The sequence below is a fragment of the Dreissena polymorpha genome, chromosome 16 (assembly GCF_020536995.1).
Source record: "Dreissena polymorpha isolate Duluth1 chromosome 16, UMN_Dpol_1.0, whole genome shotgun sequence".
Lineage (NCBI taxonomy): Eukaryota > Metazoa > Mollusca > Bivalvia > Myida > Dreissenidae > Dreissena > Dreissena polymorpha.
In genome coordinates this window covers 20598421-20626248 of record NC_068370.1, presented here as the reverse complement: position 1 = coordinate 20626248, position 27828 = coordinate 20598421, and the positions used below count along the sequence as shown (strand labels likewise).

Sequence of the window (27828 nt, the reverse complement as noted above, 5' to 3'; positions counted from 1 at the left end):
GTTGTGAATATAAATATTATAAACATGGGGTTTTGCCATTTAATATATTTGAGTTTGAATGCATCCGTATTATTTCTCGAAGTAAATTAAATATTTCAGTTTTCAATTTGTCATAGCTATCATGATATCATAATAAGCAACCAGACTGAGTTTCATCGCACTAAGGACCCATATATCCATCTTTCCTATAGCTTTAGCCGTTCGAAAGATAAACCCTAATATTTGGGAATTCATTATATATTCTGAAAAAAAACACACTGATTTGGTTCGTGTTAAATTAGTAAATTGTGTCTTTATTTTTATTAAGATATACAATTTTCAGTTGAAAGTGGTGAGCGCCTTTTTACTGACGACCGAATTTTCCCAAAACCAAGATTGTATTACATATGTTCTTCAAGAGCGGTAACAACGTTTTAAGTGTGAGCGTTAGCTCACACTAATGTTACAGAGCAAGTTTTGCAAATCAGTATGCGCTTAACTGCTTAACTACGCTATGGAAAGACAACCACCGCTTGTTGCAGCAAAATTATGCAGACGACAAATGCTAGGAGCGTCTGCTAGGAAAGATAACCATCACATTTGCCTGTTTATAGTTCACCACTGGTACACTGCAGTGGTTGTATATGACTAATAGTGTTTAACAGCTTTAAAGACGACATTGGCCAGTCTAGTTTTTATTATTGAAATCTGTACATAGGGAAAACGGGGCTTAATGCATGTTATATAAGATTAGCCTGAGCACACCGATTAGCCTGTGCAATGCGCACAAGCTAATCAAGGACGACATTTCTGATTTTATAATGTTTTTCGTTTAAAGAGAGTCTCTGGTACTGGGATGACAATTAAAGCATATGCATTAAGCCCTGTTTTCCAAAATTGATTAAATTAAATTTTTTATGAATTATTAAAAAATACAACATCTGGACCTGTGCTTTAAGACACACTTTTTATAAATTTGAATGGGTTGTGTTCATTTAAAACTTGCAATATAAGAAGCTATAACATAATTTTAAAACTGATTTGCGTCTAAACTTATACAACAGCGAACACCTACAGTGCCATCAGCGCTTTGATTAATAGATGATAACAGATGCCATATAATTTTACTCAACTTTAACTAGATTCTGTTGTAGAATTGATGTTGCCAAGATAAACACTGTTACTTAGTTTCGTCAAAATTGAGCAAACAATCATGTTTACTAACTAAATACTGACGACGAATGACGCAAAACTACAACGACGGACATAGACAGATCACATTAGCTCACATTGAACACTTTGTGCCCAGGTAAGCTTAGAACTACCACTTTGAAAAACACATGCAATCTTTTCAAAATTATAAAACCTGATTTCTAATCATTACTTAAAATTTACCATTCTAAAGATATATATTTTTAAATAAAAAAGCAATTATATTTTATGTTAATGCAAAACAACAAAATAAGATAAATATAAACACGTGCATTTCTTGTGCGTGCATGATCTGTGAATAGTTCGCATAATTAACATCCAACTGTTTAAGCAAGCAAGCAAGTGCGTATTTTAGTGTTAAACAGCATCGCAAGTATCGCTATTGCAGCAAGCACACGCGCTACACATAACCAACTACAAGATAACTATCTGAGTCGATATTCTTGAAGTCTATGGAATTCCATGTTGTAAATATCAAATTATGCCATACTAATCGTCGTAGGTTATGAATATTTACTGAGAATACTGATAATACAGTTGTATTCGATGGTTTTATTTAACAACATTAAACAATGAATTTTATATTTCATCGTGCATTTGATAAGTGTCGTGTATTAGGAACAAGTGACTACACAGTAGTGGCCGTGATTGAAAACTGTTGTTCGTGCGTGGTACTTGTCCTACATACCGATACATCAGACAGTATCTGTGTAATAAAGTCAAAATTGAAGACAATAATGCAATGTGCTATAGTAAGCAATAACGGTACAATGCCACATAGTTCGGTTTGAACGTTTGACCAAGTAATCTTCTTAGCTTGAGAACAACCAAGCCAACTCTTAAGTTTGCACATAAGATTGCTACATACAATGTCAACACAATACGTTCATCCAAATTTAAGTAATTGAACACCTCCAACTCAAGTTACAGAAACAATTTTAAGAAACAGAAATGTTGACTTGGCCATCGCCCTAACACAATGTCAGGGTATGTCTCCGTGCGATATACGTTACTATTTTTAAAAACAGTGATAGTGACCTTGACAGAACAGTCCAAAATGCAACATCAAGCTATGTTTGCATGTAAGCAGCCTGTATCAAAATTCCAGTGCAAAATCAAGCCAAACCGGAATTATTGGGCTGAATAAGTGTACATATATTTAGTTACCGTAGCTTGTATAAAAAACTTCATGAAAGTCGGTAAATACAAGCTTAAGTTATTGACAAGAAACCACCAATGTGACCCCCACCGAACGACTGCCTGTATGCCCGCAATTCATAAATTCTTCGAAAACCCGGTTAACATGCATACGGGTAAAATAGGGACACAGTCTGTATTCACATGCTAGTGGATTACAAACAAAATCTAAGTATATAAGCAAACTCGTTAAATACAAAATGCTTTGAATCAACTAAACGGTTGGATCAAACGAAACAAAATGCAACACCATGGGTACAAGATGGATACGTGTATATAGAAATAACAATATGGACAATACAAATACCGTATCTTGTGCTGGCAGATCCTTTTCCTTTATATACGATAAGTTTGAAACAAACATTTTTAGACAAAAACACAAACACCAAGTTATTATCAACTAATCACTTCAACAGTAGTAGTACAGTCACGTGTAATGAAATATGTTCATACGTAATGGAGATGTACCGTAGAAAGTATACAGCTACACATACGTATGCATATAAAAGTAATAGAATATGAACAATAACATAGCTGATAGTAACAACATGTAAATAGATGGGTAAATAAAGATCTTATCGTGTGCAATAAATGTCTTTTGAGAAAATGCTTGCACAGCTGGAAATGATTAACTGCGATCTTGATAACACTCAGTTTTAAATAGAGAGTAAATGATCTCAAAACAACAGCAACATACCAGCTCTTTCAAGTTCTTGAATCGATTTACCTAGAACAAAAATAAAATAGCAGACACATAAACATCTCGCTGCATAAAACCTATGACGCATTTCGCGGCCATTTTGTAAAATGATTGTAGTATAAAATATGACATCAATATAAATTATATTTTTCCTGTGAATAAAATCATAATTATTATCACTAAACTACGGTGGCATAGAGGGACATTCATTCCTCTTTTTTTAAACTGCACGCTTCTTTTTTCTATCTCGTGGCCACGAGTTAGCTAAGTTGGGATCTCGAGATAGCAGAGGTGACATTCACTCCTCTTTTTTAAATTGCACGCCTCTCTTTCCTATCTCGTGGCCACGAGTTAGCTAAGTCGTGATCTCGAGATAGCTATGTCGTGGCCACGAGATAGAAAAAAGAGGAGTGCAAAACTAAATAAAAGCGGAGTGCAATTAAGAGCGGTGCAGTAAATAAAGGCAGAGTGCATAAAACAAAAGAAGAGAGAATTTACGCTATCTCGAGATCCCGAGTTAGTCAGCCAATCAAATTTTGCGTAACATGTGTAAATATTGTGTTCGCATATCTATAGCTGGTCAAAGCAGGCAAGGCTCTGATATAACATAACATACTACTATTAGTACTAATATTAGTACTACTACTGCTGCAGCTGTTGTTGTTGTTGTTGCTGCAAAACTGCTACTACCACTACTACTACTACTACTACTACTACTACTACTACCACTACTACTACTACTATTACTACTATCGCTTCTGCTGTTACTGCTCCTCCTCCTCCTCCTACTACTACTGCTACTGCTACTGCTGCTGTTGGTAGTAGTAGTAGTAGTAGTAGTAGTAGTAGTAGTAGTAGTAGAAGTAGTAGTAGTAGTAGTAGTAGTAGTCGTCGTCGTCGTAGTAGTCGTAGTCGTCGTCGTCCGTCCGTCGTCGTCCGGTCGTCAGTCGGCCGTCTGTGTGTCGTCCATCGATCGTCCATCGTCCGTCCTCCGGTCGTGGTCCGTCGGTCGTCCATCCGGTGTCTGTCCTCCGGTCGTGGTCTGTCGGTCGTCCGTCGGTCGTCTGTCCTCCGGTCGTGGTCCGTCGGTTGTCCATCCGGCGTCGTCCGTCGGTCGTCCATCGTCCGTCCTCCGGTCGTCCGTCTTCCGGTCGTCCGTCTTCCGGTCGTCCGTCGGTCGTCCATCCGTCGGTCGTCCATCGGTCGTCTATCATCCGGTCGTCCATCCTCGCGGTCGTCCTTCGGTCGTCAATACTCCGGTCGTGGTCCGTCGGTCGTCAGTCGGTCGTCCCTCGTCCAAACATCGGTCGTCCGTTGGTCGTCCATCAGTCGTCCCTCGGTCGCCCGTCGGTCGTCGTCCATCGTCCGTCGGTCGGTCGTAGTAGTAGTAGTAGTAGTAGAAGTAGTAGTAGAAGTAGTAGAAGTAGCAGCAGCAGCAACAACAACAGCAGCAATAGTAGTAGAAGAAATAGTAGTACTAATAGTAGTACTAATAGTAGTATGTTATGTTATATCAGAGCCTTGCCTTTAGGACGTTTTCATTGGCTGATTAATTTGAGGGAACTAGATAGTATTTGATTGGCTGACTAACTCGTGGCCACGAGATAGCTATGTCGGGATCTCGAGATCTCGAAAATCTCTCCTCTTTATTTTAATGCACCCTTCCTTTATTTACTGCACCGCTCTTTTTTTTAATTGCACTCCTCTTTTATTTAGTTTTGCACTCCTCTTTTCACTATCTCGTGGCCACGACATAGCTATCTCGTGGCCACGAGTTACTAAGTCGTGGCCACGAGATGGAAAAAAGAGCAGTGCAATTTAAAAAAAGAGGAGTGAATGTCACCTATATGCCACCGTACTAAACAGCTTGATTTAATGTATAAGTTTAACGTAAAAAATATGATTGTGTAATGTTAAATTATCTATGGATTCATTTTAAAATGACTTCTATTGTGGGAACAAGTAGTTTTTAAGCACTAATATCCGTGCATCCATTTTTTACTACCCGTATATATGGTTTGAATATAACGTATATAAACAGTGATATGGCAAAAGTGAGCAATGTGATAGCATCACAAGTTGAACTAGTGCTAGCACGCTTGCAGGTGGCGTAGCGAACGGTAGCATACCGCAACAGCCGCTGCGGGCAAATAGCAGGCATGTATGCGATGAACTAGTAGGTGATTCTTTAAGTATATGTGTGCACAAGTATACAATCTATGTTGGCATATCGAGTTAAAATAGCGTTATTGTTATGAAGTTAGGTCGAAATTGGCGTGTGTGTGTTTTTATTGAATATTATAGTGTTTGCTTTCCATAACTTTATGTGCGCCTATGCTTGAATCCACATTATACATACAAGTTAGAGATATCAATTATCATAATACCCTTTCTATTTCGCTACAGTCCTTCTCCATATGGGGGTTACAATGGAACTGCATCCACGACAACTTCGCCTGAAACGTTGCAGGTTTATGAACTCGTTAATGTGAACGGCGTATGCCAATATTTTCCTCGTCGTATACAACCTTTATGGACTTTAAAAACATGAACATAATAATACGTACTACAAAATCTATTTTATCTCGTTTCTTGCCTTTATAGCATATAAAAATAAAACATTTCTGATTGATGTATAAATATCACGTAGAGAGAATGATACTTGTAAAATATTGGAGTAACCGCTTTATTACTCAGTGAATCCGTGTATACCTGGTAGGTTTTACCGGTGATATCTCTTGAGACTGTTGTTAATCCGCTGGGATCCACGTACTCCTCTCGACGTTTGTTGAGGGCCTTCTTCTCTGTGACGCGACAGTCCACGTCGATGGTGACGACGTCAATGTACTCTAGGACACCATCACTGTTCTTCTGCTCCGTCCGCATCAGGCGCACGTATATCTTGTGCCACTCTTTAATTTGGGTCGCCTGTGACATTTGACAGAGAAATCATGTATTGATTAATAAACGAGAGGGCCATGGTGACCTTTAAGAGCTCAACTGAGTTCACAGAAACGAATGTTTGATGATTTAACCTGGTGAACTTGTTGTCAACCCCTATTGAACCAGATTCAACGTAGTCTTCGTATGGTCAAGATAAATGCCGACCAAGTTTCATCAAAATTGAGTCATAAAATTGGCCTCCACAAAGGTAACACGGTTTTTCCAAGATTTGACATGGTGACCTATTTGACCCACGTTAAAAAGACATTGTCAAGGTAAGCATTGTGACAAAGTTTTATCAGTATTGAATAATGAATGTGGTCTCTATAGTGGTAACAATTTTTTTCCTAAGGATCGATCTTTTGGCATTGTTTTTGGACGCACTAAGATTCGACCATGATCTAGACATCGATAAACCTTCTGACCATGTTTTTATCAAGATTGAGTCATAAATGTGGCCTCTGCAATGGTAATAAGGCTTTTGAATTGTTTGACCTTGTAGCCTTATTTAGGATGCACGTGACCCAAATTTGAATTCATTTTAGATGTTGTCAAAAACATTCGGACCAAGTTTCATTATGATTGAGCTATACATGTGGCGTCTTCTGTGGGTAAAACGTTTTCCTAACAGTTTCCCTGGTGAACTAGTTTTTAACGCTCATGAAAAACATTTAAAGCAAGTCTCACCAAGATTGAACAAAACATGTGACGTCTAGGCTGGTAACAAGGTTTTTCTAATAATTGAATTGGTGACCGTATTTTTAGACAAACATAATCCGGATTCGATCTGGGTCAAGATATTGTTGAGATATACAATCTGACAAGGTTTCATCAAGATGGCATAAACATAAACAATGTATTTTTACGTTTAGTTCTCATTTAGACATGGTAGAAATCTACATGTAAATTGTACTCTTACATTCATCCGAGTTCTATAAAACAAGCCGACAGTTGCGAATTCCAAGATGTTAAATCGTGTACAGATAATATGCCTTTTTGCTTATAATTTTTTTTATTTACACAAGGTTTTGTGTAAAATGTTCAGCAAACTGTATTCGGATGTAAAGAAAATTAAACAACTAAAGATCATACAAACACCATGATGCAAAGGCGGCCGCCGCGATTCCAACGCGGCCCGCGATGATGCCTCTCTCTTTTAAGAGACGTGATTATCATCCCCGACAACTACTCAGACAGTTTCCTATCGCTGTCTTACCATTCGCCCAACTTTCCCGTCGAACACTACACGCTGCTCCTGTCTGTTTTCATTCTTATAGATGAGCGTCACTGTTTGATGACCTCTATTGGCATTGAACTGCAGGGCCAGGTGCGACTTTCCTGAGCTGTCCTTTATGTCAAACAGATTCCAGATTGCTTTTCGCTGTACCATCTGATATATGGCAACAAATACGAAGCTATTTGGTAACTTTTGATCAAACAGGTTCCTGAAAGCACACAATAATTTGCAGTTTGACAGTAACACTAGTTATGGCTCAACAGCAGTTACGCGTATAACTGGCAGTGCACTACAACCTCTGTAACAGAAGAGCAATTTGAATAATTGAACGGTCATGTTTTTTTTATACGGCTATGTTACAAAATATTTATTATAACAAAAATAGTTGTAGTCGTATCAGTGCCCCAGATAATTATTTGGGAAATAGGGTTTTCACCCATTGATTTTGAAAAATAGGGTGATTTCATTCTTGAAATAGGGTGAAATTAGTTTAAAAAAATGCATACTTTAAAATCATTTCTGCTTTACCTATGTTAAAGCTGCACACTTGTATTGATGCAATAAAACTGTAAACTATCATAATTAACTTTAATAAACTGATGTTTCATAACATCTTTAATCCTTGAAACTGTCCTTAATATAAACTTAAAACTAAAAAAAATCGATAACACGAATAATTCGGCACTTATTGGCTCTTGCTTTCTTGTTTCGAGAAAGTTTGTGATTGACAGATATTTTGGCGCAACAATGGCGGACGTCTTTCGACCTCTCTTTGGCATTTTTATTTCGCATCGTAATATAAACTGACAGTACAGACGCTTTACAAAAACACGCACAATGAACGACGGATTAAGTCAGATTGAAAACGCATGTATGCCGTTGTCAATATTATGGTCAAACGCTTTATGATATCTATGTCTAGTCCGCAGAGCGTTTGAATAACTTTGCCTGTTTTTCTGCTCTGTCATCCAGGCGCTTGCTGAATAAAAGCGTCGCCGCGTTACGATAATAATTTCAAAAGAAAATACCGAACATGAGCAAAGCATTTTCGATCGAAGCTAGTGTGTCGTACGCATCGAATTTTACGCTTTTGCGTAAAAATCAAATTGATAGCGTTTTCAATACGCATGATATTGAATTTCTTTGCGTTTTTCAACATTTTAATAGGGTGAAAGACGCAGATACGCAGCTTATCTGGGGCACTGGTCGTATGCAAACATTTATATCATCTAAACAACAAAAAGCGTTTTAACATTTACCAATTTGAATTTAAAATATCCATAACTGATGAAAGCAAACTAAGCAATTTTGACTGAATAATTTATTTTGTAAATCACTGTGTAAATTTACAAACCAGTTGACTTCGTCGGTAACCACTTTGTCTTTGACCGTTATCGACGTTCCATACTGGCCATATCCTTTCTCTGGCTTAAGCTTGTTGAAATTAAACTTTGTTAAGAAGTCGAACTCTATAAAAAAAATAAACGGCAGAACGTAAGTATTACATCATGAATCCTTCTGTTATTTTATGACATGTTCAAGGCTTTCAAAACGATAATTGCAATCTTACTGGCAAATGCTTCTGATCTATTTATAACTAAAATATTATCATTAAAAGCACCGACAAGTAGCATGATCAAATCTTTCAACAAAATAATGTTGATTGGAACATGATGAATTCGCAATGGAAAGTTCTTCATTGGTGTATATTAATTTACCACATCATGCTTTTCTGATGAGATTTATAAAATGTCCAAAACATGCCAAAGTAGACTTACTAAATGTGTAACCCTATAAATTATTTGTATTATTATTATCATCAAACGCACGTGCACATTTGTAGAGAGATAGCATATTTACTGCACATCTAAATAGATCATCCACGGTGGCTTAAGGTTGGTGCCAACATACAAGATATTTCGCATCATCACGAGAAGAAATACTAATGGCTCTTTAAACGAAAGAGAAAGCATGTGATAGTGCCGGATTTACATGCTTAATTGCAAGGCATATGTGTGCAAGCCAATTTCGACAGACAAAATTTTAATGCATTTCATGAAATACACATGCTCAGAAATACAAAAAGTATACACGCATTCGGCCGAGTCCACTAGGTGGTTCAAACACATTCAGTACTACCATATACTTTATTGGCCGAGTCCACTAGGTGTTTCAAACACATTCAGTGCTACCATAGACCTTCTTGGCCGATTCCACTAGGTGGTTCAAACATATTCAGTACGACCAAAGACTTTCTTGGCCGAGTGTAGGTGGTTCAAACACATCAAGTACTACCATAGACTTTCTTTACGTGCGTATTTATATTAAGAGAAGTATGGCATTTACAACAGGCGATTTAAACACATATTAAAGGAACTTCAGCAGTAACGGTATAAAACATTACCCGAACTGCCGACTTCTATTTTTAAGAGGAATACAGGTATTATTTAAGATTGAATACCGGTTCTTATACAAAATGAAACAGTGACATATATGTAATGTCATTAATGTATTTCTAAACAATTAAAACAACAGATCTAGCCAAACTGGCAAAACAAAATATGCAAAACTAAAACCATCGTTATACCTTTTACATCATTGCTGAATAGTTCTAAATTTCCCTCTGGGCATGTAAACTTTCCCTCTGAAAAAAAAAGGAAAAATAAATTAACAAGAGCTTTGTCATAGACAAAACAGCATGACCCTGCCGGATATTTTTGTCGGAGAAATCATACGAACATATTGTGTTATCGAAGTATCAATATGTTGGTTTTCACAATTTCTGTAACCATGGCAACCACATATTTGTCATATTGCCCATATGGTCCTCTATCCACCTTCTGAGTTAAATCAACATGGTTCAAGTACATTTTGAAGTGTCAAAGTATCAAGATTTTCGTTTTACCTTATTTCTGTAACCATTGAAACAACGCCATGTGTCAATCATGAAATAATGTGCATATTCCCCATATACCCACATACCGAGGTTCAACAACCTGGGTTTAGTACTTTTTGAGCTATCCCAGGATCCAGATTTTTTTCTGAGATTTTTCACTTATTTCTGTAACCAAAGCAATCACATTTTGTCTGGAAAACAATCTTAAATAACTTAACTGTAGTACTCCGAGTACTTCGAGTTATCGTAGGATCAAGATCCGGACGCATAAACGGACAAAGGACACGCGGACAGACTGATGGACCGGGGGTTAACAACTGATGGACCGGGGGTTAACATAAGTACTCTCCGGTTTCGCCGGTTGAGGATTTTCAACATACCACTGAACTGTAAATAATATGTATATTTCCTGTATATTAGGTTCAGCAGCAATAGACAGTCTCTGTGGACAACACTTCCATTGCAGTTCCTACCCTCTAGACTATTTGCCGAACATGATAATGTCTGGCTTTTCGTCTCTTGGAGTGTTTCCCTTTACACGTGTTTACTGATTGAACGTTGTCTGGCAGTTACACAATTCTTACTCTGCAATTATTATTTGATGCGAATCCAATATGTTGTAAAGGCCTGTCGGAGAAGTTGAACCCATTACGTTTAAAAAAGCCGGTACTTGCATTACAGTTATTATATCGCAGTAGACAATAAAGAACTACGCCCTTGGAAATCTCATATTCGCAGACGAGTTTGTGTTTAATAATAAAAATTTGCTCTTCCGATAATGTGCTCATTTTGTATCAATGGCCAAAAGACAACTTATAAAACTCGCATTCTCTATCTTTTGACTCGCTTGTTTAATGATTAATATATATTGTAAGAAAGCAATTAAGTATGCACTGACAAGAGTCGAAAATTACATTAATATGGCAGATTAGTACATTGTACTTACAATTTGAAAATAAGAACATTCGTTTGTACGTCATTACCAATAATGTTAGCGGTAAACTGCCTACATAGAACATTAACACTAATATCTTCTAATATATTACGATTATCGGTATACCACATTGCGTTCAAGGAAATAAAACATGTTCGGACATACAAACAGATATGAATTACGTTTACTTCTTTAATCTTCATTATCAAAACAGAATTCGGTCACTCATCCCAGACTAGTTGAGGTTTTGAGTTGTGGGCGTGTTATTTAGTACGTTGCTTTGCGCACGAGAATCAGTCTTTGTTTGTTGTAAGACTTGGAACAACATACCATGCATGATTTCATCATTCGGGCTTTATTACTCCCATTATATACCTTTACTCGTCACACGTGGCATGTAAATTTCGCGTTGAAAATGACTCCTTATAAAAGCTCGGTTCAGTCCTGATATAAATTAGGTGCAGTCCTGATATAAATGCGGTTCAATCCTGTATAAACTCAGTTCAGTCTTGATATAAACTCAGTTCAGTCATGATATAAACTCAGTTCAGTCCTGATATAAACTCAGTTCAATCTTGATATAAACTCAGTTCAGTCATGATATAAACTCAGTTCAGTCCTGATATAAACTCAGTTCAATCTTGATATAAACTCAGTTCAGTCCTGATATAAATATGGTTCAGTCCTGATATAAATGTGGTTCAGTCCTGATATAAACTCAGTTCAGTCCTGACACAAACTCGGTTTAGTCCTAATATAAACTCGGTTCAGTCCTGATATAAACTCGGTTCAGTTCTGATATAAACTCGGTTCAGTACTAATATAAACTCGGTTCAGTCCTGATATAAACTCGGTTCAGTCCTGATATAAACTCGATTCAGTCCTAATATAAACTCGGTTCAGTCCTGATATAAACTCGGTTCATTCCTGATATAAACTCGGTTCAGACCTGATATAAACTGGGTTCACTCCTGATATAAACTTATTAACTCGGTTAATCATGATATAAACTCGGTTCAATCCTGATGTGAACTTAGATCAGTCCTGATATAAATTCGGTTCAGTCCTGATATAAACTCGGTTCACTCCTGATATAAACTTATCAACTCGGTTAATCATGATATAAACTCGGTTCAGTCCTGATATAAACTCCGTTCAGTCCTGATATAAACTCGGTTCAGTCCTGATATAAACTCCGTTCAGTCCTGATATAAACTCGGTTCGGACCTGATATGAATTCGGTTAAGTCTTGATATAAACTCGGTTCAGTCCTGATATAAACTCGGTTCAGTCCTGATATATACTCAGTTCAGTCCTGATATATACTCGGTTTAGTCCTGATATGAATTCGGTTCAGCCAGTGGCCGCATGTCAACAGTTCTGGGCTGCAATAATATAACCCGGGAATTTCCGGAATGCCAAGATCAGCCAGCTTTTCCATAAAACAATTGTTATAACATGACTTCCGTGTGTTTTATTTAGTTCGAAACAACAACAGAAAAACAACAGCATTGTGCCATCAAAAAACAAAATCGATGATTGGCGACATTATTGCTTTGTACGATGAAAAGCTACCATAAAAATGTTGGGCAATGTTCCAATGAGGATATTTGGGGTTTTACGATTTGTTAAAAAAATTTTAGCACAAAATATGTACACTGTCTACGGAAATGTAAATAGTTTTCGTAAAAGCGAAGGACGCACCGACCCAGTTTAGAAATTAGTAAACAAATATCATATCCAAAATTATTTGTTGTATGAACTACTGTAGGTTGTATGTAATTTACTGGTTTTCCGCACTCGTCTTTTGTCCGCCCCAACGGTCGCAATATCTATGAAGAGTCATGACTGGTTCGATTGCGTTTTGTAAAATAATCGTTTCATCTGACACTAGTTTACTCTAGCTATTTATGTGTAAATAATTATCTTAATTGTGTGTGTTAAACAGATATTTCTTTCTACGTGACCACTCGAACTATAAAGACTCGCTAACTTGGACAGATATCTTTGAAATCAACACTACCATTGAAACCTAACAGTGACGAGTACAACGACAAAGAAAATGACAAGAAAAGTCAATGAGCGATAACATCACTTATTACTTGACAAATAAGGCGTAAAACAGACATTGGGTGGGATTAATTGGGAACGAACGATTTGAATACAAAGAATGCTGGTGGAAAACACGATCATTACAGGTGAAACTAACTGATTTATGAACGAAAGTTAAGAATGTATTGAATGGACAGTCAATCTAATACGCACAACAGCGAATCTTTGGTTTCATGTTGGTTTTATCTCCAAAATGTACAGACCAGGACAGTGTCTACTAAAATCTAAGAAACTAGTTTTATTGTATAGTATATGAATACTACGGTAACTTTACATTTTTCCTGAAAATGTACTTACTTCATCTCAAATATAGACCCGGTTAATAATTAGACAATAACTCACGACAAAGCTGGGCCGGATGTCTACAATCGGCCCGTTGCCGATATAACGGCCCGACGGCCCTAGGCGCGCGGGCAATTATGCGGCTAAGGACGATTATAGAAGCCCGGTCCAGCTCTGCCGTGTGATTGTTTACGTGGTGATTTATTTTTAACACTAACATATTAAAAGCATCGAACGAATCCAAAACGTATTTCTGATTGTGTGTTTGTCCTTTATAATTTGAATTTTTGATGGTAATATAATAAATCGCTGTGATAAGAATTCGATTTCGTACATTGTTGGTAACAAGGGTCAGCATTCGATACAAACGTATTGTCTATCGTTCACCATATAGTGTGGTTTAAAAAAAATCCAAGGATGGAAGAAAGAATAGAAAAGGTAAGTGCATATCGTTGTTATTTTATTGTTATAAACACTCGAATTAAGTTACAATTTCAAAACATCCGGTCCTTAGCGCCACCTAGGAAGTAGCATTGGCACCTCCTTTATTAATGCATCGCCAAAAAGAGGTGGCGCCCATGATTAAAGGTCGTGTTAATGGAGTGACTGTCTTATCTTATGCCCCCTTACTTATATTCTCGGTACACATGATATCAATGGTCACCGTTACGTAAACTACTTACGAGAGAGGACGCACGGAACGTACAAGAGGACGGCTATACATATAGACTTCAACATCGTGCCTGAAAATATAGAATTGGCCCTGCATAAATAGTCTTAAACTTACCCGTTCGTTTCACAGTGAAATTGAGGGTAAAACAGTGCCCACAGTAGCATGTAATTATTTTCAGTGATTACTGAGTCTCCACAATCGCATGCAATCATTCATCAGTGACGAGAGAGATTTTGCCGATCGGACAATTATATACAGCAATCATACAAGTCGATAATACATAAACTTGCTTATGTTTCCCCATACTTTATATAAGCTTTGTGTCAATTAGTGGAAGACTGATCATGTTTACATTAAACGAGTATATTGGAAGCTATGTGAGGTCTGAAGCATATGTCTCCTCAAGTGATAACCCCGGTAAGGCGCAACCCCGACCTGTTCACCTCTGGCAACAGCTGTCAGCTCGTAACAATTGGGAATTGAAATCGTCACCCCACTTAGTCACATGCGTATTCTTTATTAAACGTAGCGAAACTAAGCCTTTCATTCCGACATAACCGTGAACACCTGTTGTAAGCGTTTAAATGAATGAATTATATAGTATATGCCAACAAATAAGCGAATTAAGTCAACCGTTATGGGACGCCTTTACTGACTTCATATGACTGTTGTCGTTGTTTGCAGTACATTAATCATTATTTTCAGTGGAATATACATTATGCTTTGTGCAATTTTCTTTATGTTCGGTACATTCGTCATTGTGTGCAGTAGTTAAAGCATTACTCGAAGTAGTAACAACATTATGTTCTGTCCAAACTTCTTGACGTTCTGTACATTCAACATTATGTGTAGTAGTTTTATTAGTATGCGCTGTGCAAACTTCTTTACGTTCGGTACATTCGTCATTACGTGCAGCAGTTACATCATTATGTGCAGTAGTAACAACATTACGTGCTGTGCAAACTTCTTTCCGTTCGGTACATTCGTCATTATGTGTAGTAGTTTTATCATTATGCGCTGTGCAAACGTCTTTACGTTCGGTGCATTCGTAACGAATGTACCGAACGGAAAGAAAATTGCACAGCACGTAATGTTGTTACTACTGCACATAATGATGTAACTGCTGCACGTAATGACGAATGCACCGAACGTAAAGACGTTTGCACAGCGCATAATGATAAAACTACTACACATAATGACGAATGTACCGAACGGAAAGAAGTTTGCACAGCACGTAATATTGTTACTACTGCGCATAATGATGTAACTGCTGCACGTAATGACGAATGTACCGAACGTAAAGACGTTTGCTCAGCGCATAATGATAAAACTACTACACATAATGAGTCATGACGAATGTACCGAACGGAAACAGTACCGAACGGAAACAAGTTTGCACAGCACGTAATGTTGTTACTACTGCACATAATGATGTAACTGCTGCACGTAATGACCAATGTTCCGAACGTAAAGACGTTTGCACAGCGCATAATGATAAAACTACTACACATAATGTTGATTGTACAGAACGTCAAGAAGTTTGGACAGAACATAATGTTGTTACTACTTCGAGTAATGCTTTAACTACTGCATACAATGACGAATGTACCGAACGTAAAGAAAATTGCACAAAGCATAATGTATATTCCACTGAAAATAATGATTAATGTACAGCAAACAACGACAACAGTCATATGAAGTCAGTAATGGCGTTCCATAAACCGTCAAATGATTGTATTACAATTATATTACAATTTGAAAATAGAACAGTCAATTTGTAAAACTACTAATTACATAAAATAAATCAATCAAAGGTCGCATATCATCCAGGGAGGAAACAACCAAGACACTTATTACATCACCAAGTTATGCTCGTGATTCATATCTATCAACCACCACAGAATTGCCATCACTTGACTCATGTAGATGGTTTAATTGCCATCACTTGACTCATGTAGATGGTTTAATTGCCATCACTTGACTCATGTAGATAGAATTGCTCATTGAGAATCTGAATCTGGGTTCAGTCAACACGTGAACACAAAACGTTATTACATGAACAGAAAAATGTTATGTTCAGCTATGAATTCATCTGATTTGTTCGAAAGGAAAACTTATTCAACCATACTACAGTATAAGAACCATGAAAGTTATCACAAGAATGCGGTTCTGGATAAAGCGACTCAAATTCAAAGATGTTTAAATAAGCACCAACTAGTATTTCATTACCCCATGATATAATCCAATACAGACATCATAATTATTCTATAAGAAGAAGAATTTTTCGATACGCTTTTACTGTATAGTCTTCAATTTAGAACAGAAGATTTGTAATCATCACAAATTTCGGTTGGAATTCCTTGCATGTGTGTTCATTAATATTGAAGTGTATAAAATTAATATCCGTTTTCATTCGACGACTTTCAACAAAACTGCATGTAAGTCATTTTCAAAAAATAAAGATAAAACGATTGTATTAAATTAATCGATTCATATCTTCATAAATTTTCATTATAAATATATTTATCTGACGCAAATATTGAATCAGCTTGTAATTTCTGCATTTTACTTGAAACGACTATGAATACAGACACATTTATCATTGATACTCCGCATCATATAACGTGGTAGAATGATGCCTTGGAGGGACGCGTGCGTCGCACGGACTCACAGGAATTCAGCTGTTAACGAAATAACGAAGTTAGAGTTGCCGGAAGCTTCATTAATCTTTTCTCAGAACAAAAACAATAATTATTACTGACATGTCCTCATTTCATTCTTTATTTTTTGCTCTTGGTAAATTAATGGTAGGTTGGAGTGGTTGTTACAGAACTTTTTGTCATTCTTGTTGGCGTGCCACAAGTAGGTGGTGGAATATTTAACTCTTATAAGCCAAATTCAATAGTATTAACCCATTTATGCATAGCGTCTAGAAAAAAGGGCCTTGGCAAACAGCGTAGACCCAGGGTCTGCGCTGTTTTGGCAATCAGCGAAGACCCAGATGAGACACCGCATCATGCGGCGTCTCATCAGGGTCTGCGCTGTTTGCTTAAAGGAATTTCTATAAGAAATATTCTAAATATAGAAATAAATATACTAGACATCCCTAATTTTGGAAATAAATTGATCCAATTTAGAAGGATGGGAGATCCCACTAGGCATTAATGGGTTAAACTGTGTTGCACTGAATTGTAAAGTTTATTTGGAATGTTCAGATTTACATGCAATGTACCTACTCTTCTTTTCTCTTGTGTGAGTCAACAACGGCGATTACTGTTTTGTACGCATAACGTGTTCGCTTAAACTTAAATATGCTTGCTGTTCTGTGTTAATCATAAACATCAAAATCAACTGCAATATTCAACTTCAAAAGAATTATGGTATATACTAGAGCGAAAAAGATCTCTTTCAAAACAAACTTTATAATAAAGCAACAATCAGATTAACAGACATGAGGTTCATAACTTGCACAAGTAGATCAAACAAACAAACTACGCCAGTTATGTGCATGTTTTTGCTTATCTTACTAACCTGTCCTAACGAATTATTCTAATTGCCTTCATACATTTGCGAAACTTACTGATACTTCTAAAGCGTTCAGACAGGCTACTGCTATTACACAATAGGGTTAAGCTTAACATTATTAAGTTTCTGACCCGTTTTCTTTAGATCTAGGTCTAGGTCACTTCATAAACTCAAAATATATCGACTAGACTGCAGACTATCTGATGAAAGATAGATTAAATACCCATTAACAGCAGGAATAAAGTGATTACCAGTTGAATTCAAGACAGTTATAATTTGTACTATATGTTCCTGTCTACGAACATGTGACTAGAATTATAAGTGAAAGATTGAACGTTTGAACAAGAATGCTATTTAAAAGACAGCTATTGCAAAAAGAGAATCAATTTTGTTATACCTTTCACAGGAAATGGCAATTTAATTACTTTGTCATTGTCTGCCGGGATTTCTCGAATAGCCATTAGGCCAACCCACTCGTAAACTTCCTCAATACAAGAGCAATGAACAGGACCGATTCATTTTAAGCGTCCACGACGTGTTATTGATAGCATCGGACACTTCATAAGTTAATTACTAAGACAAGTTTCACTTTCAAGTGAATTGGGAGCGTGATAGCATACAGCTATTTCTATCATCTACCCTTAAGCCACTCCATGTTAAATCGGAGTTATATTATACTCGAAAAGAGCTTTTACAACCGAACATAAGTCCTCGATATTTTCTTGTAAAGAAATATCAATTGTTATATCTAAATTGTACTAGCATTATAGGTTTGAAATCTTTAACTACTTGTTCAATATCTCACACGATCAGAATAAATTCGTAACGTCGCAACCATTGCACTGCATCTTGCAACATCATTATCGCAACTAAACCTTTATTGGGACATCTGTTATTCAAATAACGGCAATAAAGATCAACATTATACCATCTGGATTTAAAATTAAAACGTCTATGTTGCTCTGTTTAAAACTCAAAGAGTTTTAATATCCAATTAATAGCATACTTATAATCATGGGGATAGGGTTCACAGAGTAGAATATCTTTTACATAATGTCTATGTCGGAAATAGACAGGGTTTTGCCAGGAATCACCAACGGTTCCATTCTATCAACTAAAATATTTGCGTGTACTTACGTACCTATCTTTATATAATCGGTGCATGTTTTCTATAAAAACTCCCAGCTAATTTAAATTCTGTACATGATGTATTCGAAGTTTGTATTTGTATAAATCATATTACGGAGCCAATAGGATGCATTTTGTACATAGCATATATCACGTACATAAGATCATTATAGACCTTAATTACATTATGCAAACGCAATATTGAATATTAAATGGAATGTTTACTTCAATTCCCCTTTCTTAATATGGTGTATTACTGATTACAAAAACATTTAGATAACCACCGATTAGGCGTTTTGGTTTACTTTAGAACAAGTGTGACGTGTTTAGTTTGGTTTTGTTATGTTCGATAGAGTTGTGTCCATCTTTCTGACTCGGGTAGTAAAATATTATAAACATCTTTAATCAGACATGCCTCACGTAAACATTGTTTACAGCATGCACGTTTTTGTTAAGAAAAAGAATTCCCAGTGGAATTCCATGGATAATTTTAGCGATAAGAAAAACTCGAATGCAATGGAATAAAAAAAAATTACTTTGAACGGATATATACCATTTAATGTCGACATTTTTTCTGTATTAAACCATAAATTAATAGGAACAAGTAAAGTTAAATTAAATAGATTAATATCTATCAATTATACCAGAAATTAAATAGTTTCCACTTAAATAAACTTAATTAATAACGAAAAATTTACTGGCAGCGCTTAGCTGATACCGACACATGTGATCCAGATCACGTGACTTCGTGGGGTTCATAATTGAACGTTACTGGATGTAAACAAACCGGTAAGTGGTGCTTGTCTTCAAATAAAATTTTTAACATTTTTTTCTTAAGAATTTCAACTTATGCATAAAAGACAGTTTTTATGCTGCTTATGGCAATATGAAATACATCAGAACTACTTTAATTAATAAGCTTGTATTCTTTGCCAAAAATTCGATGTGTAACGCATTTATGTTCACGGTTATAAATGCTGCACGCAACGTGAAATTTTGGCACCGATTTCAGACGTATTCAATGATTTATTCTTAAATTTAAGCTATCGACACAAAATGCAAACAAAACTGTCTTTTATGCACTAAAGGTTTGCACATGTAACTTATTAATTTGAGATATTTGCAAAATGCAGTTCTTAACGGTGTACATGTATTTTACACTCTGTCCAGCCCGTGTGTATGCCCCGTTGATCCTGTACGGTGTACATGTATTTTACACTCTGTCCAGCCCGTGTGTATACCCCGTTGATCCTGCACCCTGATAACGAGCTTTCGATGGAACAAACACAAATAGTTGCTAATGTCTAAAAATCGACTTTCATTGATATTTGTGTATCTTTTATTCTGAACTGGTCGTGTTTGTTATTCATTAATGCAATCTGTATGTTGATTTAACAACTTTTGTAATCGTATTTATCTCTAACCGATATGCTTAACTGCGTGTCAACGTACAGCCCTGAAAGGTTTGTAACGCGTAGTTACCAGGGGCTGAGCGCGTGGTTGTTAAATTATGTTTTATTACACCGCATTTTATAATACAGTATTTTATTAAAGAACACATGCTTCAATTTCTTTTCTGAAATAACACATACTTCCAAATGCCATTTTCAGTTGTTTTTTTACTGAAGACAGGTTTTCTGTTTGCAGTATGCAGTAAATCAGTGCCCCAGATAAGCTGCGTATCTGCGTCTTTCACCCTATTAAAATGTTGAAAAACGCAAAGAAATTCAATATCATGCGTATTGAAAACGCTATCAATTTGATTTTTACGCAAAAGCGTAAAATTCGATGCGTACGACACACTAGCTTCGATCGAAAATGCTTTGCTCATGTTCGGTATTTTCTTTTGAAATTATTATCGTAACGCGGCGACGCTTTTATTCAGCAAGCGCCTGGATGACAGAGCAGAAAAACAGGCAAAGTTATTCAAACGCTCTGCGGACTAGACATAGATATCATAAAGCGTTTGACCATAATATTGACAACGGCATACATGCGTTTTCAATCTGACTTAATCCGTCGTTCATTGTGCGTGTTTTTGTAAAGCGTCTGTACTGTCAGTTTATATTACGATGCGAAATAAAAATGCCAAAGAGAGGTCGAAAGACGTCCGCCATTGTTGCGCCAAAATATCTGTCAATCACAAACTTTCTCGAAACAAGAAAGCAAGAGCCAATAAGTGCCGAATTATTCGTGTTATCGATTTTTTTTAGTTTTAAGTTTATATTAAGGACAGTTTCAAGGATTAAAGATGTTATGAAACATCAGTTTATTAAAGTTAATTATGATAGTTTACAGTTTTATTGCATCAATACAAGTGTGCAGCTTTAACATAGGTAAAGCAGAAATGATTTTAAAGTATGCATTTTTTTAAACTAATTTCACCCTATTTCAAGAATGAAATCACCCTATTTTTCAAAATCAATGGGTGAAAACCCTATTTCCCAAATAATTATCTGGGGCACTGGTAAATGTTCATATAGCGGGTTACAATAATCCGACGATACTTCGATAAGAAATGTTAACATACGCGTGCAAATATCAAATAAGAACACACGGTGAATGTTTCGAAAGGATTGCGTTATTTTCTTCTGGAGTCATATTCTCCGCATCACAACTACTTTTTGTTTGATCATCTTGTCTAAAATGAACCTATTTCTATATTCTTGCACACGTTATATTATTGTGAAATTTTGTTAATTAAGTTACCACGAGCATTTCGGTTATCTATTGTGCTGTTAACGGCTCGTGACAGAAGCAACATTCCAACATATTGTACTGATTGCACGTGTTGGCTTTGTTAACGTAGCCGTCGCGGCAGACGCTGCAGGTCCTAGACCTGATTCTCAATGCGTAGTGTTTATCAACATGCATCTGATGTGTAAATAATCATCCAACATTTTAGCAAGGCAAACTTTACTGATACGTGCCCCATGCACACATTACATAAACAATGTTATCTGTATGAATTCAAAGGATCACAATGAATACATATGCACGGATAGTCTTTTTTTATAACCGACGCTTTGAACATGTTATTTATATGGTCAGTTGCCTGCAGTCTGAAAACATAATGTATTAATATACACTACTTTTTGAGAATCTATTATTAGCGTGCACCTTCATAAAACTTATTTGTTTCACTAAAAATAGTGTTTAAAACAAAAGCTACATGAATTGATCAATTTATGATAATACTACCAGCTACCAGCATGCACTTTATGCGATATTAAAGGGATCTTTTCACGCTTTGGTAAATTGACAAAATTGAAAAAAGTTGTTTCAGATTCGCAAATTTTCGTTTTAGTTATGATATTTGTGAGGAAACAGTAATACTGAACATTTACCATGGTCTAATATAGCCATTATATGCATCTTTTGACGATTTTAAAACCTAAAAATTATAAAGCGTTGCAACGCGAAACGATTGAATAATTTGGAAAGTTCTGTTTTTGTCGTTAAATTTTGTGAAACTACGAAGATTGCGTATATAAGGTATAAAATACTTCAAGAATATGTACTCGGCGGAATAGCTCAGTAGGCTAAAGCGTTTTTACTTCAGGACTCTGGCAGGACTCCAGGGGTCACTGGTTCGAAACCTGGTCCGGGCAATGTTCTTTTCCTTTTTTTAAATTTTATTCTTGATTTTTTACTGGAGCTTTTACGATCCAATGTTTACATTTATCGATATAAAGCATTTAATGAATAAGTTAAAAAATGCCAAAATCTGTGAAAAGGCCCCTTTAAGCTATGCAAAATATTAACATACCTTGATTTCCTGTTAGCTCCTACGATGCCAAATGTATTACATGCCGTAATCGCACGTGTGATGCTTGAGCGGCAAGGTAAATATTACAACCCAAAACAAAAACGGCGTACAAAATTATTTGTATAAGAAAATCATATCCCCTGTAGTATCCGTTGTTATGTTAATAGTTCTGCGGTTCAATGAAGGTTAAACAAACAAAATGACACAGTTTGTTGGCACCCTGGTATGAATGGAACTGCTGGAGCCTTCGGAATTGAAACGTCAACTAGTGGCCGATCGCTACATATGCACAATATGTCCGAAGCTGGAGTCACAGTTGCCGTGTTGATAGTTATGTAACCGAGTCCTATAGCAGCACTTTTACGTCTCTGCCCTTACAGTATTGGTCCGTCTCTCTAGCACTCTACCCTGCGCGCAGTCTGAGACAGTAGTGCCGCCGAGTAGAAGAGTTAACGCTACTTGGCTCTACCCGCCTACCGGAATACCACTTGTCAGCTGCAAAACAATATGTTTACCAGTAATTGACATTCGGATTAGCAAATCAGTTCACGTTCGTATTTAAGGCCCTATTAAGGCGTTTCCTATTGGCTATGAAGCCCGATACGCCGCTGACAGCTCGAGATCTAACAATCAAAGTTCTTTAAATGATTAGACACAATGGTTGTTACTTATCGTGTTCGACATACTGAAATCCGATAACGTACAAACTTCAGAAGCATTCGCTCTAAACGATACCCGCTAGAAGACTACGGTACATACTAAACTCGACCTAATAGTATACAGGTGTGTTGAAGAAAAAGTCGTTTGAATTTCTGTTTTAGTAACTTGAATTGTTTTGGAGAACTTTTTGAAGAACTATCAATTGAACATATTCAATGTTGAAAAATATAGATCGCTCTTAAAAGAAACAATAATTTGTTAAGGTGATTTATCAATTTTCGCTAAATTTCGTTGTCATTTAAGAGAAGTTTCATAGGTTTCCGTGTCCAATTCTCCAGGAAAATTTATTTAATCTAACGACGAATAAATAATGTTCGCTTCGTCATATATATCGTTATATTTTATATAAAGTCATATTTACAGTTTTTATTTAAACAAAAGCGAGCGACTACTTTATTGTAAAATAGATACATCAAATTCTAAGTAACGTAGTTTCACTCCAGGCCCTAGTTATTCTGTTCCACTTGGGCCTGTAGTTTAAATCTTACACAGTTTGCAACGAGTCAGCCACTCATTATCACGAGTCAATCACGAGTCAATCACACATCATCACAAGTCAATCACTCATCATCACAAGTCAATCACTTAACACTTAACACCACGAGTTAATCACTCATCCTCACGAATTAATCACGAGTCAATTACTCAACATCACGAATCAATCACTAATCATCACGAATCAATCACGAGTCAATCACTCATCATCACGAGTCAATCACTAAACATCAAAAGTAAATCAATCATTCTCACGAATCAATCACGAGTCAACCACTCAACATCGTGAGTCATAAACTCATCATCACGAGTCAATCACTCATCGTCACGAGTCAATCACTCACCATAATTTTTTCACGGATTTTTTCGAAGCAAAATGGTTCACAACCATCATTCTGTGTTCTATAAAAGGGTGTAACAATCCAATGTTTTGTTTCTCATAAATCGCAGATCCACAATTAAATTTACTCTAAAAAAATAATCAATTATTTTACAATAGCTTTTTCCATTTTGACCGTGCCTGTGATATAAATAACTGAAGGCATATTAATATTTCAAAGAAAAACTTTCTTAAGTGACTATGTTTTATCCTAATTATCTCAAATATAAAACAGGCTAATCAGATTTAAATGTCTTAATGTATGTAAGTTGTCTGACTCATTTCAGAGAATACGATAACGTGCGATTATCTAGATCTACTAGCAGCCTACAATAAATGTTGCGCAGAGAACGCGTGTTTGTCTCAAACACGCTGCCTCAAGTTTGGCATCATTTCCACTGGACTATTTATTACCTGTCATAAAATAGTTGCATTTTATGTCTGTGATAAAAAATTTAGGAGGAAAAATTTCAAGCTTTGAATAGCATTACATTACAATATATCAGATGAATGTAACTTTTTTCTGACATATTATTAGTGTAAGCCAACATTTACAAGACTTACGACTTAAAATACAAAAATACAAGACTTACGACTTAATATTTAAGATCTACGACTTAATGTACACGACCTACGACTTAATATATGTTTATACTTACGACTTAATGTACACGACTAACGACTTAATTTACAAGACTCACGACCTAATGTACAAGACTTACGGCTTAATGTATAAGACTTACGATTTAGTGTACAAGACTTACGACTTAATGTACAAGACTTACGACTTAACGTACAAGACTTACGGCTTAATGTATAATACTTACGACCTAATGTACAAAACTTACGTGTTAATGTACACGACTTACGACTTAATGTATGTTTATACTTACGACTTATTGTACACGACTTACGACCTAATTTACGAGACTAACGACTTAATGTACAAGACTTACGGCTTGATGTATAAGACTTACGCTTTAATTTACTAGACTTACGACTTAATGTACAAGACTTACGGCTGAATATATAAGACTTACGACCTAATTTACAAGATTTACGACTTAATGTACACGACTTAGGACTTAATGTATGTTTATACTTACGACTTAATGTACACGACTTGCGACTTAATTAACAAGACTTACGACCTAATGTACAAGACTTTTGGCTTAATGTATAAGACTTACGATTTAAATTACAAGACTTACGACTTAATATACGAGACTAACGACTTAATGTACAAGACTAACGGCTTAATGTATAAGAATTACGATTAAATGTACAATACTTAAGACTTAATGTACAAGACTTACGACCTTATGTACAAGACTTACGGCTTAATGTATAAGACTTACGATTTAATGTACAAGACTTACGACTTAATGTACAAGACTTACGACTTAACGTACAAGACTTACGGCTTAATGTATAAGACTAACGACCTAATGTACAAGACTTACGACTTAATGTACACGACTTACGACTAAATGTATGTTTATACTTACGACTTAATGTACACGACTTGCGACTTAATTAACAAGACTTACGACCTAATGTACATGACTTTTGGCTTAATGAATAAGACTTACGACCTAATGTACCAGACTTACGACTTAATGTACAAGACTTACGGCTTAATGTATAAGACTTCCGATTTGATGTACAAGACTTACGACTTAATGTACAAGACTAACGACTTAACGTACAAGACTTACGGCTTAATCCATAAGACTTCCGATTTGATGTACAAGACTTACGACTTAATGTACAAGACTAACGACTTAACGTACAAGACTTACGGCTTAATGTATAAGACTTACGACCTAATGTACAAGACTTACGACTTAATGTACACGACTTACGACTAAATGTATGTTTATACTTACGATTTAATGTACACGACTTACGACTTAATTTACAAGACTTACGACTTAATGTACAAGACTAATGGCTTAATGTATAAGACTTACGACTTAATGTTCACGACTTACGACTTAATGTATGTTTATACTTATGACTTAATGTACACGACTTACGACTTAATTTACAAGACTTACGACTTAATGTACAAGACTTACGGCTTAATGTATAAGACTTACGACTTAATGTACAAGACTTACGACTTAATGTACAAGACTTACGACCTAATGTACAAGAATTACGACCTAATGTACAAGAATTACGACCTAATGTACAAGAATTACGACCTAATGTACAAGACTTACGACTTAATGTACAAGACTTACGGCTTAATGTACAAGACTTACGACTTAATGTACAAGACTTACGACTTAATGTACACGACTTACGACCTAATGTACAAGAATTACGATGTAATGTACAAGACTTACGACTTTGCATACTGTATCGAGATTCCAGTAGATTAAATTATTGAATATCTGTGAAGAAGTTTATTTACAAGTTAGTACGTCTTTTTTAAATATAGTACACCAATAAAAAAACATTACATAACATATCATTAAAACACTATTCGTTTCTATTTAATTATGGCAATTACATTTGGAATGATTTTCGCGAATTATTTTAGTTAATTAACTATAGTTTAACCTTTATAAATTTTATCTGCATGGCCTCTTTTCCCTAAAATGCATGAGCCGTATGAAATTATTTTCTGGCAATTACATTATTTTATCATTTAAGTATCTCTATACATTTTCATTGTGACTACTAAAAGAGAAATGGGAAACTATGTGCTAAATCGACACAATTCGATTTATTTTTTCTGTCTCCATAGGAAGATATTTTCTAATGGCCTGACCTCATGGGAGCAGTTTTGTTAACTATATGTCCTGATAGGATCGCTCTTGAGTCAGCCGCCGTGATATCACATACGAAAGCGTGTACATCTGATGTGCACGCACCTCTGAACAAAGTCTGATAAAACACGAACAGCTCGAGCGAAAACAGCATCATCAACAAACCACTGTAAGAATTATCGTGTAAAGGGAGTTTTTTGGTGCGGCAAAATATTGAACTGTTTTTAGATGTTATTATAAAAAAAAACTTAATGAATTTTTCTAATGATAAATTACTCAATACTCTTTGGAAGTGAGGAAGCATCAAGATTAAAGCAACCAAAAACAAATGATACATGGGGCGATAAAAAAACTATACAATACATTGGCGGCAGACAATCATAATTATAATTATGTGTTGCCATGTCTTTAAATAACTATTTTATTTTTTTGTTACACAAAAATAATGCAATTATGAAATGTAATATCTATGTTTATCTACTATTATAAAAAACGTTTTTAAACAAATAAACATTACGTTCATGCCTGTGTTGGATGTCAAGCATGTACGTCCTTTTTGTTACCTGATACATTCCCAACATGTGGATGAATGTCTACTGTTTGATAAGACTACTAATTAGTTAACTCCTCTATAAGAGCTGATTAAGTAACCATCACGGCTTGTTAACCCTGTTATTCGGGCTTAAATGGGATGTACGGACATGGATTACAGTACATTAGACATGCTGCTTAACAAGGTCTTCGTGACAAAAAGTATCAAATGAATCCATATCGAACACCTCGAGAAAAGGTTCAGTACCTTCTTTAAAAAGGTCAAAAGAGCAATGTGCAATCTCCTTTCCTGGCTCACCTGGCGACCACTCAGCC

The 27828-nt window shown here is 36.0% G+C and overlaps 1 protein-coding gene across 6 annotated transcripts in view; it reads right to left on the bottom strand.

The window, feature by feature from the left end:
- Nucleotides 1-27828, bottom strand: part of LOC127862093 (collagen alpha-2(IX) chain-like) — a 78903-nt gene that overhangs the window by 31367 nt on the left and 19708 nt on the right. For 3 of the 6 annotated variants that reach the window (XM_052401057.1, XM_052401062.1, XM_052401061.1), the window contains exons 2-10: nt 22588-23082; nt 14176-14235; nt 9856-9912; nt 8623-8737; nt 7248-7476; nt 5801-6016; nt 5476-5544; nt 3086-3115; nt 2696-2722 (exon numbers count right to left, since the gene is read on the bottom strand). In XM_052401057.1, the coding sequence (XP_052257017.1) occupies nt 2696-2722; nt 3086-3115; nt 5476-5544; nt 5801-6016; nt 7248-7476; nt 8623-8737; nt 9856-9912; nt 14176-14230 (798 nt within the window). In that variant the 5' untranslated portion in view covers nt 14231-14235; nt 22588-23082. Of the gene's footprint in view, nt 1-1879; nt 1898-2695; nt 2723-3085; nt 3116-5475; nt 5545-5800; nt 6017-7247; nt 7477-8622; nt 8738-9855; nt 9913-14175; nt 14236-22587; nt 23083-27828 lie in introns of all 6 variants that reach the window. The other 3 variants (XM_052401058.1, XM_052401059.1, XM_052401063.1) reach the window with 3 other exon arrangements.